Genomic DNA, 18851 nt, shown 5'->3' with positions numbered 1-18851 from the left:
GGGTCCCGCCCGTCTGAGGCCTCTGCCCCAGGCCGGACAGCCCCGCAACTCACCCGCCGCGAGGTCCGGCTCCGCAGGGTGCTCCAGCAGGCCGCTAGTAAATGGCCGGAGTTTATTTTGAGAGCTTTTTGTCTGCGAAAGGGTGGGTTTGGGGCTGAGGGAGAAGGGGATGGGTATATCTGGCCGGCTCGGGGTTTGGAGACAACAATTATGGGCCAGACCCCGTCGGGAAGGGGTCTCTGGAAGCGAGGGCCGGGGCGAACTGAGCGGCGGGGGCATCCAGAGCCCGCGATGTCCCATCGGTCTGAGGCGGGGGCCCCGCAGTTCTCAGTCCGTTGAAGGTTACTGCCAAAATTCAGCACTTCGCCACTCGCTCTCCTGCCTTGTAAGTGGTGTGCGTGATGAAATAACCCCTCCTCGGCAAAGGAACTGGTGCAAATGACGAAAAAAAAAAAAAAAAAGCTGATTTGGAGTGTCCAGGCTCTGCGGTCAGTTGCTGCTGGTCAGGCGTGGATGGGGAAGGTGAGCTGTTCCCACAGCGCTGGATTGAGCCAGTAGTTGGCAGCGGGACGTGAGCACGGAGTTACTTTTGGACAGTTTTGTTAGCAGGAGAAAGGCGAGGACGAATGATTTGAAGGAAGACCCTCGCTTCAGCTCTTTCCATTTTCACCGTGTGCCCACTGACACAGGGGAGCATGGTTTGTGTTGTGAAATTCCTGAAACAGCAAGTCCCCCCCCCCCAACAGTCTTAGGCCCTCAGTACAATGTGGACAATCCCTGTTTCCATAAATTTGTGATTAAAAAATAAAACGAGACCCAGAGCAATACCTGTAAATTGAGAGATGGAAGGCACTTGTAGCACTTTCATAAAACTTCATCATTCTGCTGTGATTGCTAGTTCAGCTCACCACAGTGCCTGTATGATTTTAGATGGGGAAGAAGCTCTCTAGATCAAGGCTTGGGACTTCACTTTTGAAACACAGCTGAGCTTTAGTTTCTTGCCTGTATCCTAGCTTCACAGAGCCTCTAGCATATGCAGCATGTTGGTGAATGAAGAGAATGAATAGCTAGGGCTGCTGGACATGAGCATATAGTTTCAGTGTGGCTGGGTGTTTTCTGCTAGAGCAGCTATTGGTATTTCTCAAATGAAGAAAATCAATTGTTAAAAAAATGTTCTAACTTGACACAATTTAAGTAATGCTGCACTTATTTGCAATATTATATTTTCAGGGTGATGGTCCAGAACATACATTCTTTGAGGAAAACCTTAGGAATGTTTAATCAGAGATCTCAAAAATAATTCTTAAAAATAATTTATTTTAATGACAGGAAGGCTATTGATAGATTCATGCTGTAGGCAAGGTGCAGATTAGAAGGATTTGGAGTCACCCAAATCCAGGTGCACAGTCAAAAATGCTAATACAGAATTAGACATACATATTTTTTTTGAGCATACAACCCTTTTATTTTTTGCTAAAAATTCAGATCAGGGTAAGATTTTAAAAAGCAGGCAGCTTGTCTTTTGTAATTCATCTGTAATATCTAATGTTCCAATTTCTTGACTTATCTGACATATTCGTTAAAAAACCTTTCTGCAAAATATGAAATACCTTTGCAGTTAGCTCAAGTACTTACTGTTTTTGCTCTTCTCATTCATACTGTCTAAATGATCAAGATTTATTTCTGATTTAGCAGTATTGTAAATGTAAGCTGAAGAAGCTGCCAGCTGGCTTGACCCAGCATTATTAGACTTGAGCTTAGGCTAAGGGCCACGCAAGTTCTTTATGTGAAAGGTGTGTAAGTGGGAAAGCAGTCCCTTTGCTGTGAAAGGGGGGGGGGGGGTGTTGCACCAGCGTGTCCCTGGCCAGAGGATTGGCACAGGAACTGAAAAGGAAGGAAGAACAACCCAGATTCCTAAACCCAGCCATATGGTGCCTGCTGCTGTTCGGAAAAGAAAGACAGTTATAAACCAATTAATTGCTCTGTATCTTTTTTTTAAGCACTAGCTAGTTATGATGTAATCCTAAAAAGGCTGCTAAAGAACTTGGTTGTTTTTTGTTTGTTTTTAAGCACAGTTATGTGTTATCTTTTGTTACATTCTAAGTAGAAAAAATCATGTTCTTGGTATCTTTCAGTTCCTTTTGTTTTTATTGAGAACAACAAAAACTTGATCTGTTGTTGACTAGTAGATGATTTGTTGTTTGTGAGAATATGAAAATCTGATCAGTTTTAGCAATTCCCTTAAAATGTCTGGCAAGTTTTGGCCAACGTGCATGTAGGCATTTGTGTCCCTCTTAGTGCTCTATGAGTTAGGTTTGCAGCATATCCTTAGTACGAGTGAAGGAGCTCAAGACCTCAAATACATTTTAGGTGTATTTTAGTGAAATGATCATTTAAATCTTAGCAAAAGATGTTGACATGGATTAATCTTGGTGATTAATCTATGCCTCTGCATTTCAAACTGGTGAGACATCAAAATAGAATCTGAGGCCTGACTTCACTCTTGCATTTCAGTCTTTGGTTGTAGAGAAATCTTGAAGTGGACTCTGTACTAATGAGGAAGTGGTGGGCTTCAGAGGTGAATGTGTCCAGATTGTCTTAGACTTCACAATAGTAATCTGTTTGCTTGGCAGTAAGAAGTGATGGGAAATACATGGAAATGGTTGTTTTGTTGGAAAATAATGTAGCTGTCTATCACAGGAAGAGTTGTAGCAGTGAATTAATGAAAACAGCGTGTGAAAATAAAGAACAGTACTTTATTGAGAAGCTCTTTTCCACTGATAAATACGCTGTGACCAGAAGTGTAGTGCCTTTTAAAAAAAAAAAATTGAGTTGACTTCTGAGTGACCGAGAGGAACATTCAGTGTGTTACTGTCTCCTGTATTTGCTATTTGAAAGCAACTGAACAAAATTCTAACCTTCCCAACGAAGTGGCCTGAGCACCACTGGGGAGCCCTTTTGCAAGTGCTTTGTCATGCTGCACAGATACACCAAGCTCAGCTGTGCTGCATAGTTCTCTGCTGCACGGCAGTAGAGGTGCTTAAAGCTGTCTCAAAGTCTTCTTTCTGTGTTGGGATGCTAATTGAGTTTGTTTGGCCTCTTCTGCTGTTACTGTGCAGCTCTACCCCTTTTCAGTCTCTTCCCTGTAGTGTACAGCTAATGAAATTCATATAATGAAATTCATATAAGTTCATAACAATGACATTCCCCTCCTTCCAGTTCTCAGGAGAATTTTTACCTTCAGGCTTTGCTAAGGTATTAATGTGGAAAGGCAAAATAATCTTTTCATTCTCTTACTCATTTTGTTATTGAAATATTAGAAGTTGCCATGGTTAGTCATCAGTATTTCCATTAAAAATCTTTTTCAATAACTTCTGAAAATTAGCTCAGCTAGTTTAAAACAAACAAAATCTTAAGTGTGGGGAAAAACATTTCGTGAGGATTCTCTTCCCTAATTATGAAATAGGGTATGCTTGTCCAGGATTTGGTTATGCAATTGGGTGGGAAACATGCCACAGCTAGGTACTTTAAAATTCTTAAATGTTGTCGTTTTTAAGGGTTTTAAATTAATTTTTTTAAAAATGAAACTTGAAATTAATTACTTATTGATTATCTTGAAAAAGCCTTTTGGAATCCTATTCTTGAAAACAGATAAGGGGAAAATCATTAAAGGGGACCCAGCTGTGACAGCTTAATAGGTTAAAATGATTCACTTTCGTTTGAGTAATTGTCATGCTGTCCATTAGAGGCACCTACAGTATCAAATTAATTGCAAGTACTTTCTGTTTTCTTTTGTTTCAGACATTGCCAGTCTTCAAAATGATGATTCCCAAGGATTTTCATTTTCTGTAGGAAATGTGAAGATCATGAGCTGAAGTAAAACCTTGGCAGAAATTTCGTGATAATTTTGCCTTTTTCTCTTTGAAGGATTATGTTTACAAGAAATCAATACCATCAAGCAACACTTTTTTGAAGTAATTAAAAAAAAAAAAAAAGCTGTATTTATGCTCAGAGAAAACTGGATTAACAATGAGGCCAAAGACTTTTCCTGCTACATCATACTCTGGAAACAGCAGACAAAGGCTACAAGAGATTCGAGAAGGTTTAAAGCAACCATCCAAATCTACGGGTCAGGGACTACCTATTGGACCAGGCAGTGAAACTTCTCTGGACTCCAAGATTTTAATAGGCAAGGATGCTGCAAGGCAGCAGCAGATGAGACAAACACCCAAGTTTGGACCATATCAGAAAGCTCTGCGAGAAATTAGATATTCTTTGCTGCCTTTTGCTAATGAGTCAAGCACTACAGCAGCTGTTGAAGTAAATAGGCAAATGCTCCAGGAGCTGGTGAATGCAGGTTGTGATCAGGTACGTATGAGTTTGGAGAGGGGACTGTCACTGCCTTCAAATCAAGTTTATACTTGGGGCTGAAGAAAGGATCTTGGGGGAACTTAGAAAGCTTGCCTGTTGACAAAGTGAACTGATTCTTCTGGTGGGCATGTTGCTGCATGACTAGCAGAGTAGGTGGACTTGCTGTTGAGAGATGTGCCTAGTATGGTGTTCATTCATGTTCAAGATGGTCATGGTGACCTCTGGAATTGTTGTGTGTTTTCTCCAGTTGATGTATAATGCTGAACAGGGTAGCTTAGCAGGGGGGAGTGTTGTGGGGGTTTTTTTCTTTTTTTTTTTCTTTCCTGCTTTTTTCCTCTCAATACTGGCACAAGCCTTAGCTATGACTAATAGGATGGAATTTTGTCTAGCACATCTAGCTCAGTTAACTGTCAGAAGCAACTCGAAGAGATGACAGTTGCAGTCTTTGAAGAAGCTCTCTTGCTGTTTGCCAGAAGTGAGTGGAATTGGCTGGGTGTTAAGCAAGCAGCAGTGGTTGGTTGCATCCCTTTACTTCCTCACCTTCTCTGATTCTGTCAAGAGGTAGTACCCATGCCTCAGATAAGGGGTGTGGCACAGAGGTGTTTGCTTATATCATTCTGAGATAGGTGCTTGAATGTATTCTTTATTAAAATAGCATTCACCTGGTGCAGAACGTGGTCTTTTTGTGTTGAGCTGCATTCATCTGGTGTGTGCTTCCACTGTTGGTATTAACTTTAACCTCTGTCCAGGCATAGCTAAATATTATTTTTTAGAGAAGTGCTGTTTTGGGTACAGATTCTGATTGTTGTAGATAGAAGCAACTTTTTTTCCAGTGTGATTGCATGGTAGTTGTTGAAACATTTCTTTTTATAGTCCTTGGAATAAATTGGAGAGGTTTAAAACTAAAGTGCATTTCCTTGATTTCAGAACTTAACCTCCATTCTCTTGACTCTCCTAGACCATATTCTGAATCCTGTACAACAAAACTAACATCAGACATTATAATAAACAACTTGTGATTCTCTGGAGCTATATAGACAATAATTAACATAACTGTTTCTATGCCAGAGAGTTTATGCTGTGTTAGAAAATCAGAGACAGAGTAGATTGCAGATCCAGAGAGAAATGCTGCAGTACAGCTAAACACTTCCTAGTCCAGTGAACCAAGATGCTGTACTGAATTATTTAACTGGAGGAACAAAGGATATTCTCTTATCTTAAGCATGCCATGAAAGCACAATGTTTTTTAGATCTCACCCCTCTGCATTTCCTTAGCTGTTTAGGATGAGAACACTCCCTGTGTGTATGAGCCAAGGTTAAATGAGCACAGCTGGATTCTGGATTGGAAATGTGTGTTTGGACATTTCCATGGACAAACCGTTCACACACAGAACAGGCTTGTTGGACTAAAATCTTGGAAAGTACTTTCAACACGCTACAGCACAGAAATGTTAAGCCAATGTATAAAACAGAAATACCTGAGCACCTGTTAAAATGTCTTCATATCAAACATAATGTAATTATACTATATATCTAAAGGTTTTAATATCTTAAACTATTTTTACTACAATGTTCATAAAATGGTATTGCTTCCGATAGAACACTTAGAATGAGCCCATTTCTGACTCTGATGTGAAGATTTTTTTGTTACTCTCTTAAATTTAGCTGCTTTTTTGTTTGTTTTTGTGGTTTGGTGTGGGGTTTTGTCCATTATTCCCCATCATCCTTCCATCCTCTCATTAGCTGTGACTTCTTGCCTGGGGATGGCATTACTGGGCTTATCCCCTAGGTGCGTTTGGCATTCCAGCCTAAGCATAAGCAAGGATCACGTTTGGCTTGAGTCCAGATAGGGGTTCCAAAACTGGAGTATTGTGGTTAAAAACGCTGGGTTTCCTAGTGTGGGCCCAGCCCACATGAAAGTTGGTTTTCTTAGCAGGTTGTGAATGAATAGAGCTTCTTGAGATGCTGTGAGTGGTCTCTGGAGATGGCAGGGAATAGGGTGACAGACTTGATTACTATCTCTAGATTCTTTCTTTCCTCCTGCTGCCTGAGCCGTGTGGAATCAAATGCTGAACTGTCTCTGAGCATGATGTGTAGTAAATCAGCCATCCCAAGTTATCCTGTGCCTGCTTGTGAATCAAAGCCTTTAAATACCTACGACAGGGATGCCTTCTCTTGGCAGCTAAGAGGTCTCTGATTTAACAGAGAGGTGAACTCAGCTTCACTTTCCAATTGTGTTCAGTTCTGGAGTCCCCAGCATTAAGGACACAGAGCTCCTAGCATGTGTCCAGAGGAGAGCCACTAAAATGATCAGAAGGCTGGTGCACCTCCACTATGAAGATAGGCTGAAGAAGTTGGGCTTGTTCAGTCTGGAAAAGAAGAACCTCCAAGGTGACCTTATAGCAGCTTTCCAATACCTGCAGAAGCCTACAAGAAATCTGGGGTAGGGCTTTTTACATGGGTGTGTAGCAAGAAGACAATGGGAAATGGTTTAAAACTCAAAGAGGAGAGATTTAGGTTAGACATTAGGAAAAAATTCTTTCCTGTGAGGGTGGTGAGACACTGGCACAGGTTGCCCAGGGAGGTTGTGGCTGCCCCCTCCCTGGAAGTGTTCAAAGCCAGGTTGGATGGGGCCTTGAGCAACCTGGTCTGGTGGGAGGTGTCCCTGCCCATGCAGGGGGGTTGGCACTAGATGATTCTTAAGGTCCATTCCAACCCAAACAATTCTTTAATTCTTTGGGGGTTGATTTTATTTGTCTCTGGGCCCAATTCTAATGTGTGGCTGGCAAATGGACAACAAAACTGCCCCTCTCCCCATGTCAAATGTCAGGAGCAGATGTTTCGGGGTTAAGGATTTCAGTCCATGAATAGCTAACTTGAGCCTTCCCTTGCAGCAAGCCTGCAGAGTACAAGGTTTTACACCTCCTGGTCCTGCTTCATGGTACACTAATCAGCTGTTTAATGGTTGCAAGTGTCCTGAAGTTGTCAGTTTGTCATAAGAAACTCTAAGGATGGGCTTTCGAGGAAGTTGTTCAGACTGAATAGATGGGTGTATCATCATTTGGTGTGATCTTAGGTGAACTCCATTTTCAAGTTGAATTTGTGCTTTTTGGTGTTCTTGATGGAACACTGGAAAGTAATCCTAGCCTTGTGGGTAATTTGTTCTGGTGGGCATCGTGCAAGCATTTGGATTATTCCTCAGTCTGTTTGTTGGGCCACAGTAAGGTTTTTTTGAAGAGTGTAAAGGAACAATGGTAAGTAGAAGAAAGGACTATTAATTTTAGAGGTTGGGGAAAAGATAGTTCTGTTTATTACTCCCACTAGCTTTGCTCTTCTAACTCATCTGTAATATAGTTAGATTTTAACAACAACCATTTTACATAGTACAAAAAGATGTTGCCTATTAAGTAAAAGAAAGGTAGGGTTTGTAGCTCCCTGTTCTACCTAAGTGACTCTTAAGTTTTACGATGAAATTGAAATTGGTTTAATTAAATAAAAAGGAAACATCATAATGTTTTATTACTTCATTCTTGGTCTGTGGGAGACAGGAAATCGGTTATAAGCAGTTGTTAAACTTAAGTATATAAAATGCAGTGTAATTAACGAAATAAATACAAAACTGTCTTTCAGTTACTATCTGTAACTGAATAAATATGTAATTATTGTACTTAATATGTAATAAAACTGTAATAAATATGTGAAAATATTAATTTTTAAAGAATTCATTAGGAAGTTGCTAGTGCCCTTTTAAATGATGCGTATTTTTCAACAAAGATTTATTTTTGGCCACTATGTAGCTTATGATTTTGTGGTGGAATTTGGCCCCTGAAACTTAGTGGGGTATTTTGCTGTTGACCTGAAAGAAGTCAGGATTATACACTTTTTTTAAAGTGGTACAAACAAAATTATACACATAATTAATCATAGTTCTCAGACAAAGGGGGTAACTTGTCTGTTGTTTGCTTAAGTCATCTTTTCAGCAGTAATTATTAGCGGGTTTCAATCAGAAATAATTAGTGCAGCATAAATTGTTTTGAAACTTGTAGAACATGAATGCAAAAGGCTAGACTTTTTGTTGCAAAAGCTGGAAGTCAAAAGCACTGCTAATGTATTGTTCTTTAGTAAATCCAACTTGGGCTTAGAAGTGTAACTTGCAGATCACTGCAGAGGGACAAGAGTGGGGAGTGTAGGTCCTGCGGGCTGGTAAACTGCTGGAATCACCTGGGGCAATTGGGGTGTGGTGGTAAATGCAGCTACTCTTGTGGACTGGGTTTTTCTAATGAATAGATGCAATTGAGCATATGATCAGTGACATTCCAGCAACCTGAATGGGCTGTACTGTACTTACTGTACTTCCTTGGAGCACAAACAGGCACTGACATTGTAATTTAGAGTGGGCTGCAGCAGTTCTAGATGAACTGTGGAACGGTAAACACTTGTCACTTCCCCCCCTTCCAAGCAAACCTCTTTTCTTTGAGCAAGGGTGCCTTTTCTGGGTGAAGCTTTCTAGAAAGTTTGTTTGGGCAGCTGTTTTTAAGAAAAAATATGTTTTAGGATTTTTTACAAGCTATGTACTCCCAGTAACATGCATCGTGTACCAAATACTTAATAAATATGTGAATACGTGAAGCAGGTTAGTCCTCATGCTTCCTTTTTTTCCCAGAGACTTTTTATAAAGAGCTCTGTCATAAAGCATGTATACCTCACCTTTGCCAGATCAGAACATTCTAAAGGTGAAGATCTCTCCTTTGAACACTAATTATAGTGTCTTTCAAGGAACACGATTGGTATGAGGACTGTCTCAAGAATTTCTAGCTGTCTGTCTTGTCATCTGTGTTACACAAAGTTCATGGAATTTACTTTGTAGAAGTGAGGTGCCTTGGGTTGTTTTGTGTTTTTTTTTTAATTCTCCTACTTGCATTGCAAGATCTCTTCATCCATCATAGATGACATCCTTTTTATTTAACCCATTTGGCAAGGATTTCTGGGCTGATTTGGGAACTACTGCTTGACTGTGGGAAACTTTGAAAATGGGGAATGCAGTACTTCTCAGTTTGAACAGGTATTTGAAATTCTTTAAGTTGAGGGAAATTCTGCTATGCCAAATAGAGCTGCCAAGTAGAGCATGGGCATAAAGCCCTTTTAATGTTTTGTATGGGGAATTATTACTCTGTTATTCTCTTCTACATAGGGTTTTAGGTCGTGCTTGTTCGTATATAATCCATGTGCCATCTAACAGTTTGTCACTAAGTGGTATAAAATTTTGTCCTGTTGTTGGAGCAACAGGAGGGAGCAGTTACAAAGTTTTGTTTTGGTAACAGACAATGCATGGCTGGAGTTTTGCCTTTAGTAAAATAGCTGTTGCAATGGATTAGTTAAGAGGACAAGTCTAAAAAGACAGCTTGTTTTCAAGGTCAAGGGCAGCAAATTTTGTAATACCCCTGAGCAAATAAGGGAATAATTTCATAATATTGGCCTGACCCATAATAAAATTTTGTCTTTTGCTTGGATAAACTTTACCTGTGTTAATTTACCAAAACTTTGAGGATAAACATCTTAGTTGTCAAATAGGTGTTTTGGGTCCAGATTGCTTTGTTTATGAAAAATGGACTAAGAATTAGAAGATTGCATAGGTTATTCAGTGGGCCATATGTTAAAGGTGGAAATACAAGCTATGTTGCAGGTCAGGAGGAAGTAAGTATTCTTGGGTTACAAGCAAAAAAAAAAGAGGCCTTCAAATGAGGGCACTCACTGCTGAAAGCAGGAGAATTTTATTTTAGCATCTGTAATATATTTGATAATTCAGGCCAGTAGTCTCTTGTGTGTTCATTTGCCTCCCTTGTTTGAAGGTAGGTTGTTCACTCTGTCTACTCTTTGCTAACTGTGTTGGGAGCACTTTCATAACTGTTTCTTATACTTCTTTTCTCTCTAAACTCCATTTTTAGTTTCAACCTTTTTCTAATTTTTGAGATGTTTCCAGCATCTCCCAGTGTTCTTACATCAAGGCATGGAAGTCAATGTATATTTCCACCAGTGCACCAGAAGTTAGCCCCTGAAGTAATTTGAGTTTTTAGCTGCTTCAGAAAAAAAAGTCGGTTTTTCAGTGGCTGAAAGCACAAGAGCTGAGGACTGCTTTTGAGCAGGTACCTGCTGACACCTCTTTCTTCCATCTGGTTTCTCTTGTCTCCAGTCATGCTATGTTGCTGGCACTTCTTGATGTCACTTTCTTAAAGAGTTAATTTAAATCCTCTTTGTCATAGTGCACTTCCTGCACTATATTTGTGAAAGTACTCTTGGATTTGTTGTGTGTGAATGTGGCTTAGAGCATGTTCTTGTCCTGCAGAAGAGAGAAAATTAATTTTATCTTTCTCCTTGCATTTTTACAGTGGTAGGAATATTCCTTAGCAGTAGCAAGTGATTGTTTTTGCTCCTTCATGTGATGAAATATGGCTTCTTGGCATCTGGGCACTAATATGGCACTGAACAAGAACTGCAGTATGTTTTAAAATCTTCCCTTTATTCTTGTTAGTCTCCTTTCTTCTTTGGCAAACTATAGAATAAATTGCACCTTGGTAGGTGGTAGGATTATGTTTGAAATGGCAAAACAGAAATCAGATGTCTGACCTCAGCTGTAGCTAAGTGTGAATCTTGTGACAGGATAAATTAATGCCTCCCTCTTCCTTGAGTCAGATAGATAATTCTAGAAGCTTGGGAGCTAATACGAATTATATATTTCTGTAACAGGGCACAGGATTAACTTGTACTGGGTATGTATTTATTAAAATCTAATTGCCAGGAGAAGGTTGAACTATGGATTATTTTTTTAAAAAGAAAAAGGAAGTGGCTTCATCGCGGTCTCTAAAAATTTTGCGTAAGCATAAACTTCAGTCTCGGAATAAAAAAGCCCTTGTGACCAAAAGTGAAGATTGCCATTAGTATAACAGGAAGCTGATATCACAATAGTAGTAGGGTGTAACTGTTCCTTTTGTGTTTTGTTTTGTTTTGTTTTTTTCTCAGTCTAAATCTCTGCTGTCTTTTTGAGCTTGTATCTGAGAGGCACAAATGTGATTTTGTGCTGAAACTGAAAAATAGCATCTCTGCATGATGGGTGGGGTGTTTGGTTGTGTTTGTGTTTTTTCTTCTTTCTCAAAAAAATTAAATTGACACTTTTAAACTTGGCACAGGGCTTTTGCAAACTGCACTCGCTAAAGGTAATCCAAGATGTGCATTTAGAACTCATTGATTCTATCTAGGAATGCTTTCTTGGTAGTTGCTCAACTAAACAATTATGTTAATACTGCTAATTGACTATCAATATAATGCAAATAAAATTCCATTGCTTCTGTTGTGATACACAGTTATGTGCCATACTTGGTGTGCAGTGATTTTTACTTTTTTTCAGTGTTTACTTTTTTTTTTTCCCTGAAGCATGGTCGAATATGTATAGAATAACTTACAATGGCAGTCCTTTTTCCTCACTTTCTTTCTTACCCACAGGAAAAATTATTTTTCAGACATTTTGAAATTTGTTGAACAGCAGAACTGAAATGAGGTTAACAGGAATAAAAAGAAGGGGGGGAAAATCACACCTGTAGAAATACTAATTCTGTCACCAGGTATGTGAGTTTATAGTAGTTTTAATTACAAGAGTGTAGCCAGGCATATTCAGTTGCATAATATTATCTGATAAACTGAAGGGAACTAAGCTACTTTTCCTTATTTCAGTTATAAGATATCATTGCCAGATGCTGTCATATTTGCCCAAGGGCAGAATGAAGTTACTGTGACTGCATTTTCTGGAAGCATGATAACATTACACTGTGTGCCTTTTTTCTGGAAGTATTCAAGGTGCTGGTTGAATTCTTACCAGAACACGGTTGGAAGGAAAAACAGTGACCAGCATGATCATGACCAGGAAGCAGGGACTGAGGATCACACCATGGCTGCACTGAAGGTGAACAGTTACATGCCACAAAATGAAGCATTTTGTGTTTGTAATGTTGATCATGTCACTCTTGGGCAGACTGTGGCTCATTGGTGCTCCCTTGGGCACGTTCAAATCCTGCTCATCACCTGCTTGTGGCAGTGGTAGAATATCCATGACCCCTGTATGTAGTCCATGTAACCTCCCAGCCTACCATAAATCAGGCTCCAGTACATATAGACTTTGTTCTGCAGGTGTGGGCTGTCTCTGTGACTTGCAAATACATGTATGCAGGGCTCTCTAAGATAGATGAGGAGAGACAGGAAAATATACCTTCAAGTTGATTTTTTGTCATTTATTGGGTACATCCATTAATTCCTCGTTGGCCTTTTTGCTTGTTTGCTTTTTAAAGTCTTATTTAACAGCTGGGCAGGCGTTAATTTTATGCTGCTGGGGCAGACTCAGTTCATTGGAGTTAAATCAAGGAACTACAGGCATCCTATCTGTTTGCTTAAAGCTACAGGTGTTTGTATTAATGGGCCTTATCATTATATAAATCATGTGTACAGCATATGGAATACATTCCACTGGTTTTGCTCCTTCTGTTTATGTTCATAACCTAATTGGGAGTGTAGCTTAGATCTGGCACTTTTATGTTGCTTGAAGCTGAGGCTGAGAGTGGAAAATGTGGGTCCTTATTTCTAGGCTTTCATCATTCCCTAGCGTTTTGAAAAAAAAAATTAAATTAAAAAATTCCTCACATTACCAAAATAGAGACTGAAGTTACTTTGGCATTGTCTTTGGTGTTACCCTATCATAGCAGCAGCAGGCTCATATTGTCCAGACTTGAGAGGCATCCAAGATTCCCATCCTCAGAAGATGCTTTAGTAAAAGCCTGGTGAAAGTCAATCAGTCAGACTCTTTGTTTCTGCCAGCTCTACACATCTGCTGCTGGTCACCCAAAATACTATTGTTGGACTATGGTCAACTTCATGTTATTTGGCAAGGGATCTGTCTTCCCTGATACCATGTGGCTTCTGCTGAGGTGCTTCTGTCAGCTCTGATGTAATGGGGTCAACCTGCAACAGTTGCAGCGCAGCAAAACTGATTTTGTTCTAATGGTCTTGCCCTGCCATCTGGACTGGCAGTTCCTGAGAAACTTCTTTAATACATATTTACGCAGAGAAATTCACCCTAGAGATACACATGTGCATATCTGTGTTATGACAACTGCAGCTGTTTGTAAAGAACTTAATCCATAGGATTTGTTAATGCACTGAAAGTTTCTTTTTCAGTCTAAGTAAACAAGATTTTAATGTTTGAAGCTCTTTTCAGTTTCCCTGCAGTGTAAGAGATGGATTTTTCCTGATGAGAGACTTCATCCTGATAAGAAACTTGTGCTCCTCATTTTAACAGAATCCAAGCAACTAAAAATATTTCCTCAGGGAGGCAAAGGATGGTAAGAACAGGGGAGGATTCGATAATACTTTTCTAAGAAAAAATAAAATTTCTAGGCCAGTTCATATTCAGAAGGCTGAAGCCGAAGAACACTGAATCCCTAACTTTGTGAATCAGGTAACTGCAGTGGCAGGGACAGCCAGTGGAAATCACTGTGTTCTGTGTCTTTAATCATTATCAGTGTATGTGTGGGTATGTGAAACTGTTACTTCAACAGATACTGTCTTCTAGGAATTTAGAGAAATAAAAACACAGTGTGAATGGAAAAATCTTGACAATTAATTGTAGATAGAATGATGAACTAGTGTTGGACTTGATGATCTCAGAGGTCCTTTCCAACCTGTCTGATTCTAAAAAAACAACAAAAAAACCTGCTTTCTGTATTTTTTGTTACTTGTGATGCATGATTTGAAAATCACTAATTTCATCCAAAGCATGCAAAGATGCTACATACATAAAATCCTAGAAAGCAGATTGGCAGCATAAAGTGATAATATACTAAGTTCAAAGAGATTGACTTCAGTAGGACAACTGGCAGTGTAAAATTACTCCTGTGTAAATCTCTGTATGGTTTGGACTTTTTTCACCATTTATGAATCCATTGGATGTGGGTTATTTCAAAACAAGGAAATGTCAGCACAGACTCGGAGATGATAGTTACAGCTCTTGCAGCTTCCTTCTCTCCTTTTTTAATTTTGTTCTTCCACTATATCAACTCTTAAATATCTTTAAGGCCATTCAAGTCCATGTGTTTCCTTACCTGTTGTCCTGTTGTACTGCTTTTTCTGCTCTGCTGGTTTGAATGACTGATATTCAACAGCTCCTACATGCCTTTCTCTATGTGCTTCTGAATACCTAAAATGAATTATTTTTTTTAAATAATTGCAAACTATTAAGAAAGAACTAAAATGAATTATTTTTTTTAAATAATTGCAAACTATTAAGAAAGAACACTTTTGTAGACTTTAACCGTAGTTTTTAAATTTGATGTGACATCCTAAAGAATTTTAGATGCAACTGTAATGTGACTTTGACAGCACACCTCATATATTTTTCTTTCTGCATCTTGTCTGCCATTCAGTGTCAGGACTCCATAGTCAGTGTTTAAACTAGTCACCTGTCTCATTCATGCTTTTATTCTAACTTTTCCACAGTCACTGTGTTCATTCCAGATACATAAAATTTAATATAAATGATGTAAGCAGAACCTCAGAAACTCTTAATATGTGCAGAACATCCTGGTTTACAAAAAGAAAAAAAATCTCTGGCTTTCCCAATTGGAATATAAAAAGTTGTGGCCGTATAATAGCTTTTTGAATCAAAGCAAATCCACTCCATATTGGGCCATTTTTCTACTGGCTCCAAACAAGTTCTGAATAATTTTCTCCAGAGACGTGTGTCCCAGCTTCCTGAGTCTGTTTTCTTTGATTGTCTAGTGCAGTTCAGTGGTTGTACCAAGTTGATGTCCCAATTGCCTGTGTAGTATGTGCTGCCCAGACATGGTAGCAATCAGCTGCTTGTGTGCTGCAGCAGGGTGAAATTCCTCTCATACTATTGGAAATTCAGCTCCATCTCCTTCCTGTGTTCATTTCTTACACTTGTCCATCACTTCCATTCTGAAAATCTTTTCATTGTGTTCTGTAATGCAAGTGCTAAGTTCATGATCGCTTTCTTGAAGGTGTTTTATTTCTGGAAGTTTACACTTTTTCCAATGAAATGTATAGTGTTGCAGTCATGCCAAAGATGTTGGTGCAGTGCTCAAAAGTGCAAATCTAAGATCTAGAGCCTAAGAGTTTACAAGTGAGCAAAAGTCATCAGTCTCTGCCAGGGCACGTGGGAAGCCAGCTCCCCATACTACAAAAGCAGGACCTCACTGGGAAGTGCCAGCAAATTCAAAAGCAAGCCACAAAAATTTTTACTTGTGCTGGTGTGCCTCCCCCCCACCCGCCATCTCTCTGTTTATTGAGAAGTGAACCTTCAGGGGTTTAAGCCACATGAAAGTAACCTAGAAAAACTATTTTTTCAGTACTACTTTGGTGCTCAAAAACCTTCTGTAACAAATCCTTTCCACTTTTCCGGGAGCTTCCCAGTGGTTTGTAAGTGTTACAAACTGCTGGAGGTTGAGAACTTGCTGTTGCAGGCCCTGTTTTACACTTCCACAGGAATGGGTGCTCAGATTTGCTGCCAAGGAGGAGCTGTTGTCTCCTGAGCCTGAAACACCTCTACTCAGGAGGCAAAGGGAGTCTGAACTGCTGCACAGTCTGTGGCAGAGCTCTGCTGCTGGAAGCAGAGCTGCCCTCTTCCAGATTCCTGGGGAGGTCAGAACGTCCTGCTATGTGTTCAGCATTTCCAGGAGCACTGTTCTGGGCAAATAACACTGTGTGTTTAACAGGATCAGCAGGGTTGCTTGCTTTTTTTTTTTTTTTTTTTTTTTTTTTTTTTTTTTTTTTTTTTGTTGTTGTTGTGTTGTGTTGTGTTGTTTTGTTTTTGCAAAGAGCCATTTTCTTCCTTTTGCCTCGTGGAGGAGGGTTTATGCTCTGAAGTTCAGCACTGCCTACTGGAGTTTGAACTTGGTCACCACCCTGACCAGATGGGCCAAGCAACAGCAGCTGCAGCATTGGCACAGCGCTGAGGGGAGGCCAGTTCTCTTTCTCTCAGCTGTGCATAAAATTGCTTTTCTTCCTCTCTCCCATTACCTTGAAATGGGACCATTGCACAGCACTGGACAAAACTGTGAGTCACGCTAGCAGAACACCATCAACCCTCCTTGTGCTCAAAGTTTTGAGTCCGTGGATTTGGGGAAAACCCTGCCACTAGGCTGCAGTTATGGCTTGTTTTGCCACTTTCACAGAGTAATTTGACATACTAGCTGGGAAGAGGCTCAATGGAATGAATTTTTACTTCTCCCCAGTCCCCACCCTTTTAAAATTTTTTTATTCTCAGATTGTGGCAGCTAATGGGCAGAGGAGATATTAGTGCTAAGGATTAAATTCTGACAGGAAAGTGGTTACTGTCAGTAATGAGGGCAAAGGGGAAGATGTAATAAAGATGAAACCCCTGCTGAAAAGCAGAACTGAATGTAGGAGCAGAGAGGATGTTGTTTGGGAATCAGGGAGGAGGGTGGTCAGGTTGCAGAGGCAATAGTGCTGAGTTTAGCCACTACCAGCAAGCTGGTTGTTTTAACTGGAGGAGCACACTAGTGCTAATGAAGTATCTGCCCTGAAAACTGGGTGTAGTTTTTGAGGATGAAAATCTTAATCATGCACACCAAAGTGCTGCTTTGGTCTCTCAGCCCTGCTAGCCGCCTGCGTGCCCTAAGCCAGTGCATGTTCAGCAAGGCCTCCTGCTTGGGGTGTTAGGAAAGTGCTTTTCTTCAGCTCTCAGTGTGGAAGGAACAGCAGCCTGAGCCAGAGCTGCTCCCTGCATAGCAGAGAAAGCAGCACAGCTTTCCCTGCAGTGCCCCGGCAGTGAGTGCTTGCTGCTTGCTCTCCCTGTCAGGCACTGCAGAGGAGGAGAGGCATCTTCCCCACCTTCCCAACCTATTGAATTTTAAAGCTCCAGGTGGCCTTGCTTTCTCCCTCCCTACTTCCCTCTTTTCAGTGTTTTTTTGGTTCTTGCTGTCTAAAATAATGCTTAACCCCTCATCCTGCCCACCTGCTCTGTTCACGAGGATTAGTTGCTTTTTGTACTTGCAGGTAACACTCTCCACTATGCAAAATGCCTGGCAGCATGGTTGCTGGGAGAAAAAGGATTTACTTTTAATATAAAAATAGCTTTATTATTTCCATACACGACTAGCAGTCAGGGCAGGCATATTTCCAGGTCAGTCTGGAGATGGGTTGGTTAGTGAAATCCTCTGTTCCAAAAATGGGCTGGAACCAGCAACATTTCTTGATGTGCTGAGCAAAGCTAACTGGCTTGGAGAGAAGTGGGATCCCTTTTTTGGGTGCACATGTAACATGCTGGTATTCTTCTGCTGTGGAAGGGAGCCAAGCATTGACATAATGAACACTTAACTCTGTTAAGTACTTATGTTAGTTTTACAGTTTTCTGATAATCATATTCTTTTGATAATTGTAGGCATGGGGTTTGAATAAAAGATTACAAAGGAAAGTTTCTTAAGGCATAGTCAATAGCTACAAGTGCTTAGAGTATCTGTGTAGAAGGGCTGTTTGCAGGAGCAGTCTGTATTATTCCACAAGATTGTGCTCAGTTAGGTACTGAGTAAATAAACAGTAAATGTGCAAATCTTGGATAACATGTTTGTTTAGATAGTCCAGCTGTACTTTGTATTTTGTTCTTTTTGGTAGCTGTCTTGTGAATCTTCTGGCTCATTGCTGTGTATTTCTGGATTTATATGAGCATATATCATACATCTTGATCCATTTCATCTTCACATTTTCTAGTTCATATTTTTACTACCTTCAGGCATATTTTAGAGGTCTCTTTAAGGCTTTTAAAAACGAGTCAGCTTGAATTTTCCACTTATCTTCACAAAAGTCACTACAGAAGTAAGAAAAAAGCACAGAAGGGGAATTACCAGCAACATTAGAAATGTTCCTTCAGAACAGAAAGGCAGATTTAACACGAATTAAAAACTCAGCTCTGTTTCAGAGTTGCAAAAGCTCTTCTTTTCACCAGAGAACTGCTAAAGCCAGTAATTTTTGGCATAGTATCGGTCAGGGAAGCGTGACAAAGTGCAGTGGAATGCACTGAGCTGCAGTCCAGCTTGTAGTGGTATATGACTTTAGTGTATGGAGCATTGCAGGAAGTGCTGGGGGTGGGGAGGCCTTTTCATTTCAACAGCTACTGAGTAACAGTGTTCTTTTTCCTCAGACACTACTTGCAACAACACAAGGTCCATTGGATGATCAGGTCCAGAGATAAAACATGAAGAGCCTGCACAATCTTGAGTCTCAGTCTAGAAGAGCTTGTCTCTGTTCTCTTGGTACTGCTGTGCAGAATAAAGAGAGATGAGAAAATGGGAAGATTTGTGTGTTGGGAATTGCAAACCAGCTGTATACCTCTAGGCTGGGACCATCATCTCTAGCCCAGCCATGCTGGAAGGTGAAAATTCTTAAGGTGAAATTCTGCCCTT

The 18851-nt window shown here is 40.1% G+C and overlaps 1 protein-coding gene across 2 annotated transcripts in view; it reads left to right on the top strand.

The window, feature by feature from the left end:
* The window catches only part of LATS2 (large tumor suppressor kinase 2), a 49716-nt gene that overhangs the window by 564 nt on the left and 30301 nt on the right, over positions 1-18851 (top strand). The window contains exon 2 of one of the 2 annotated variants that reach the window (XM_071735413.1): positions 3802-4368. The exons of the other annotated variant lie outside the window; for it this stretch is intronic. Coding sequence (XP_071591514.1) covers positions 4030-4368 — 339 coding nt within the window. The 5' untranslated portion in view covers positions 3802-4029. The remainder of the gene's footprint in view (positions 1-3801; positions 4369-18851) is intronic. 2 annotated transcript variants of the gene reach the window in all.

This window comes from Heliangelus exortis, chromosome 1, assembly GCF_036169615.1.
Source record: "Heliangelus exortis chromosome 1, bHelExo1.hap1, whole genome shotgun sequence".
NCBI lineage: Eukaryota > Metazoa > Chordata > Aves > Apodiformes > Trochilidae > Heliangelus > Heliangelus exortis.
This window is presented reverse-complemented; position numbering and strand designations above follow the sequence as displayed.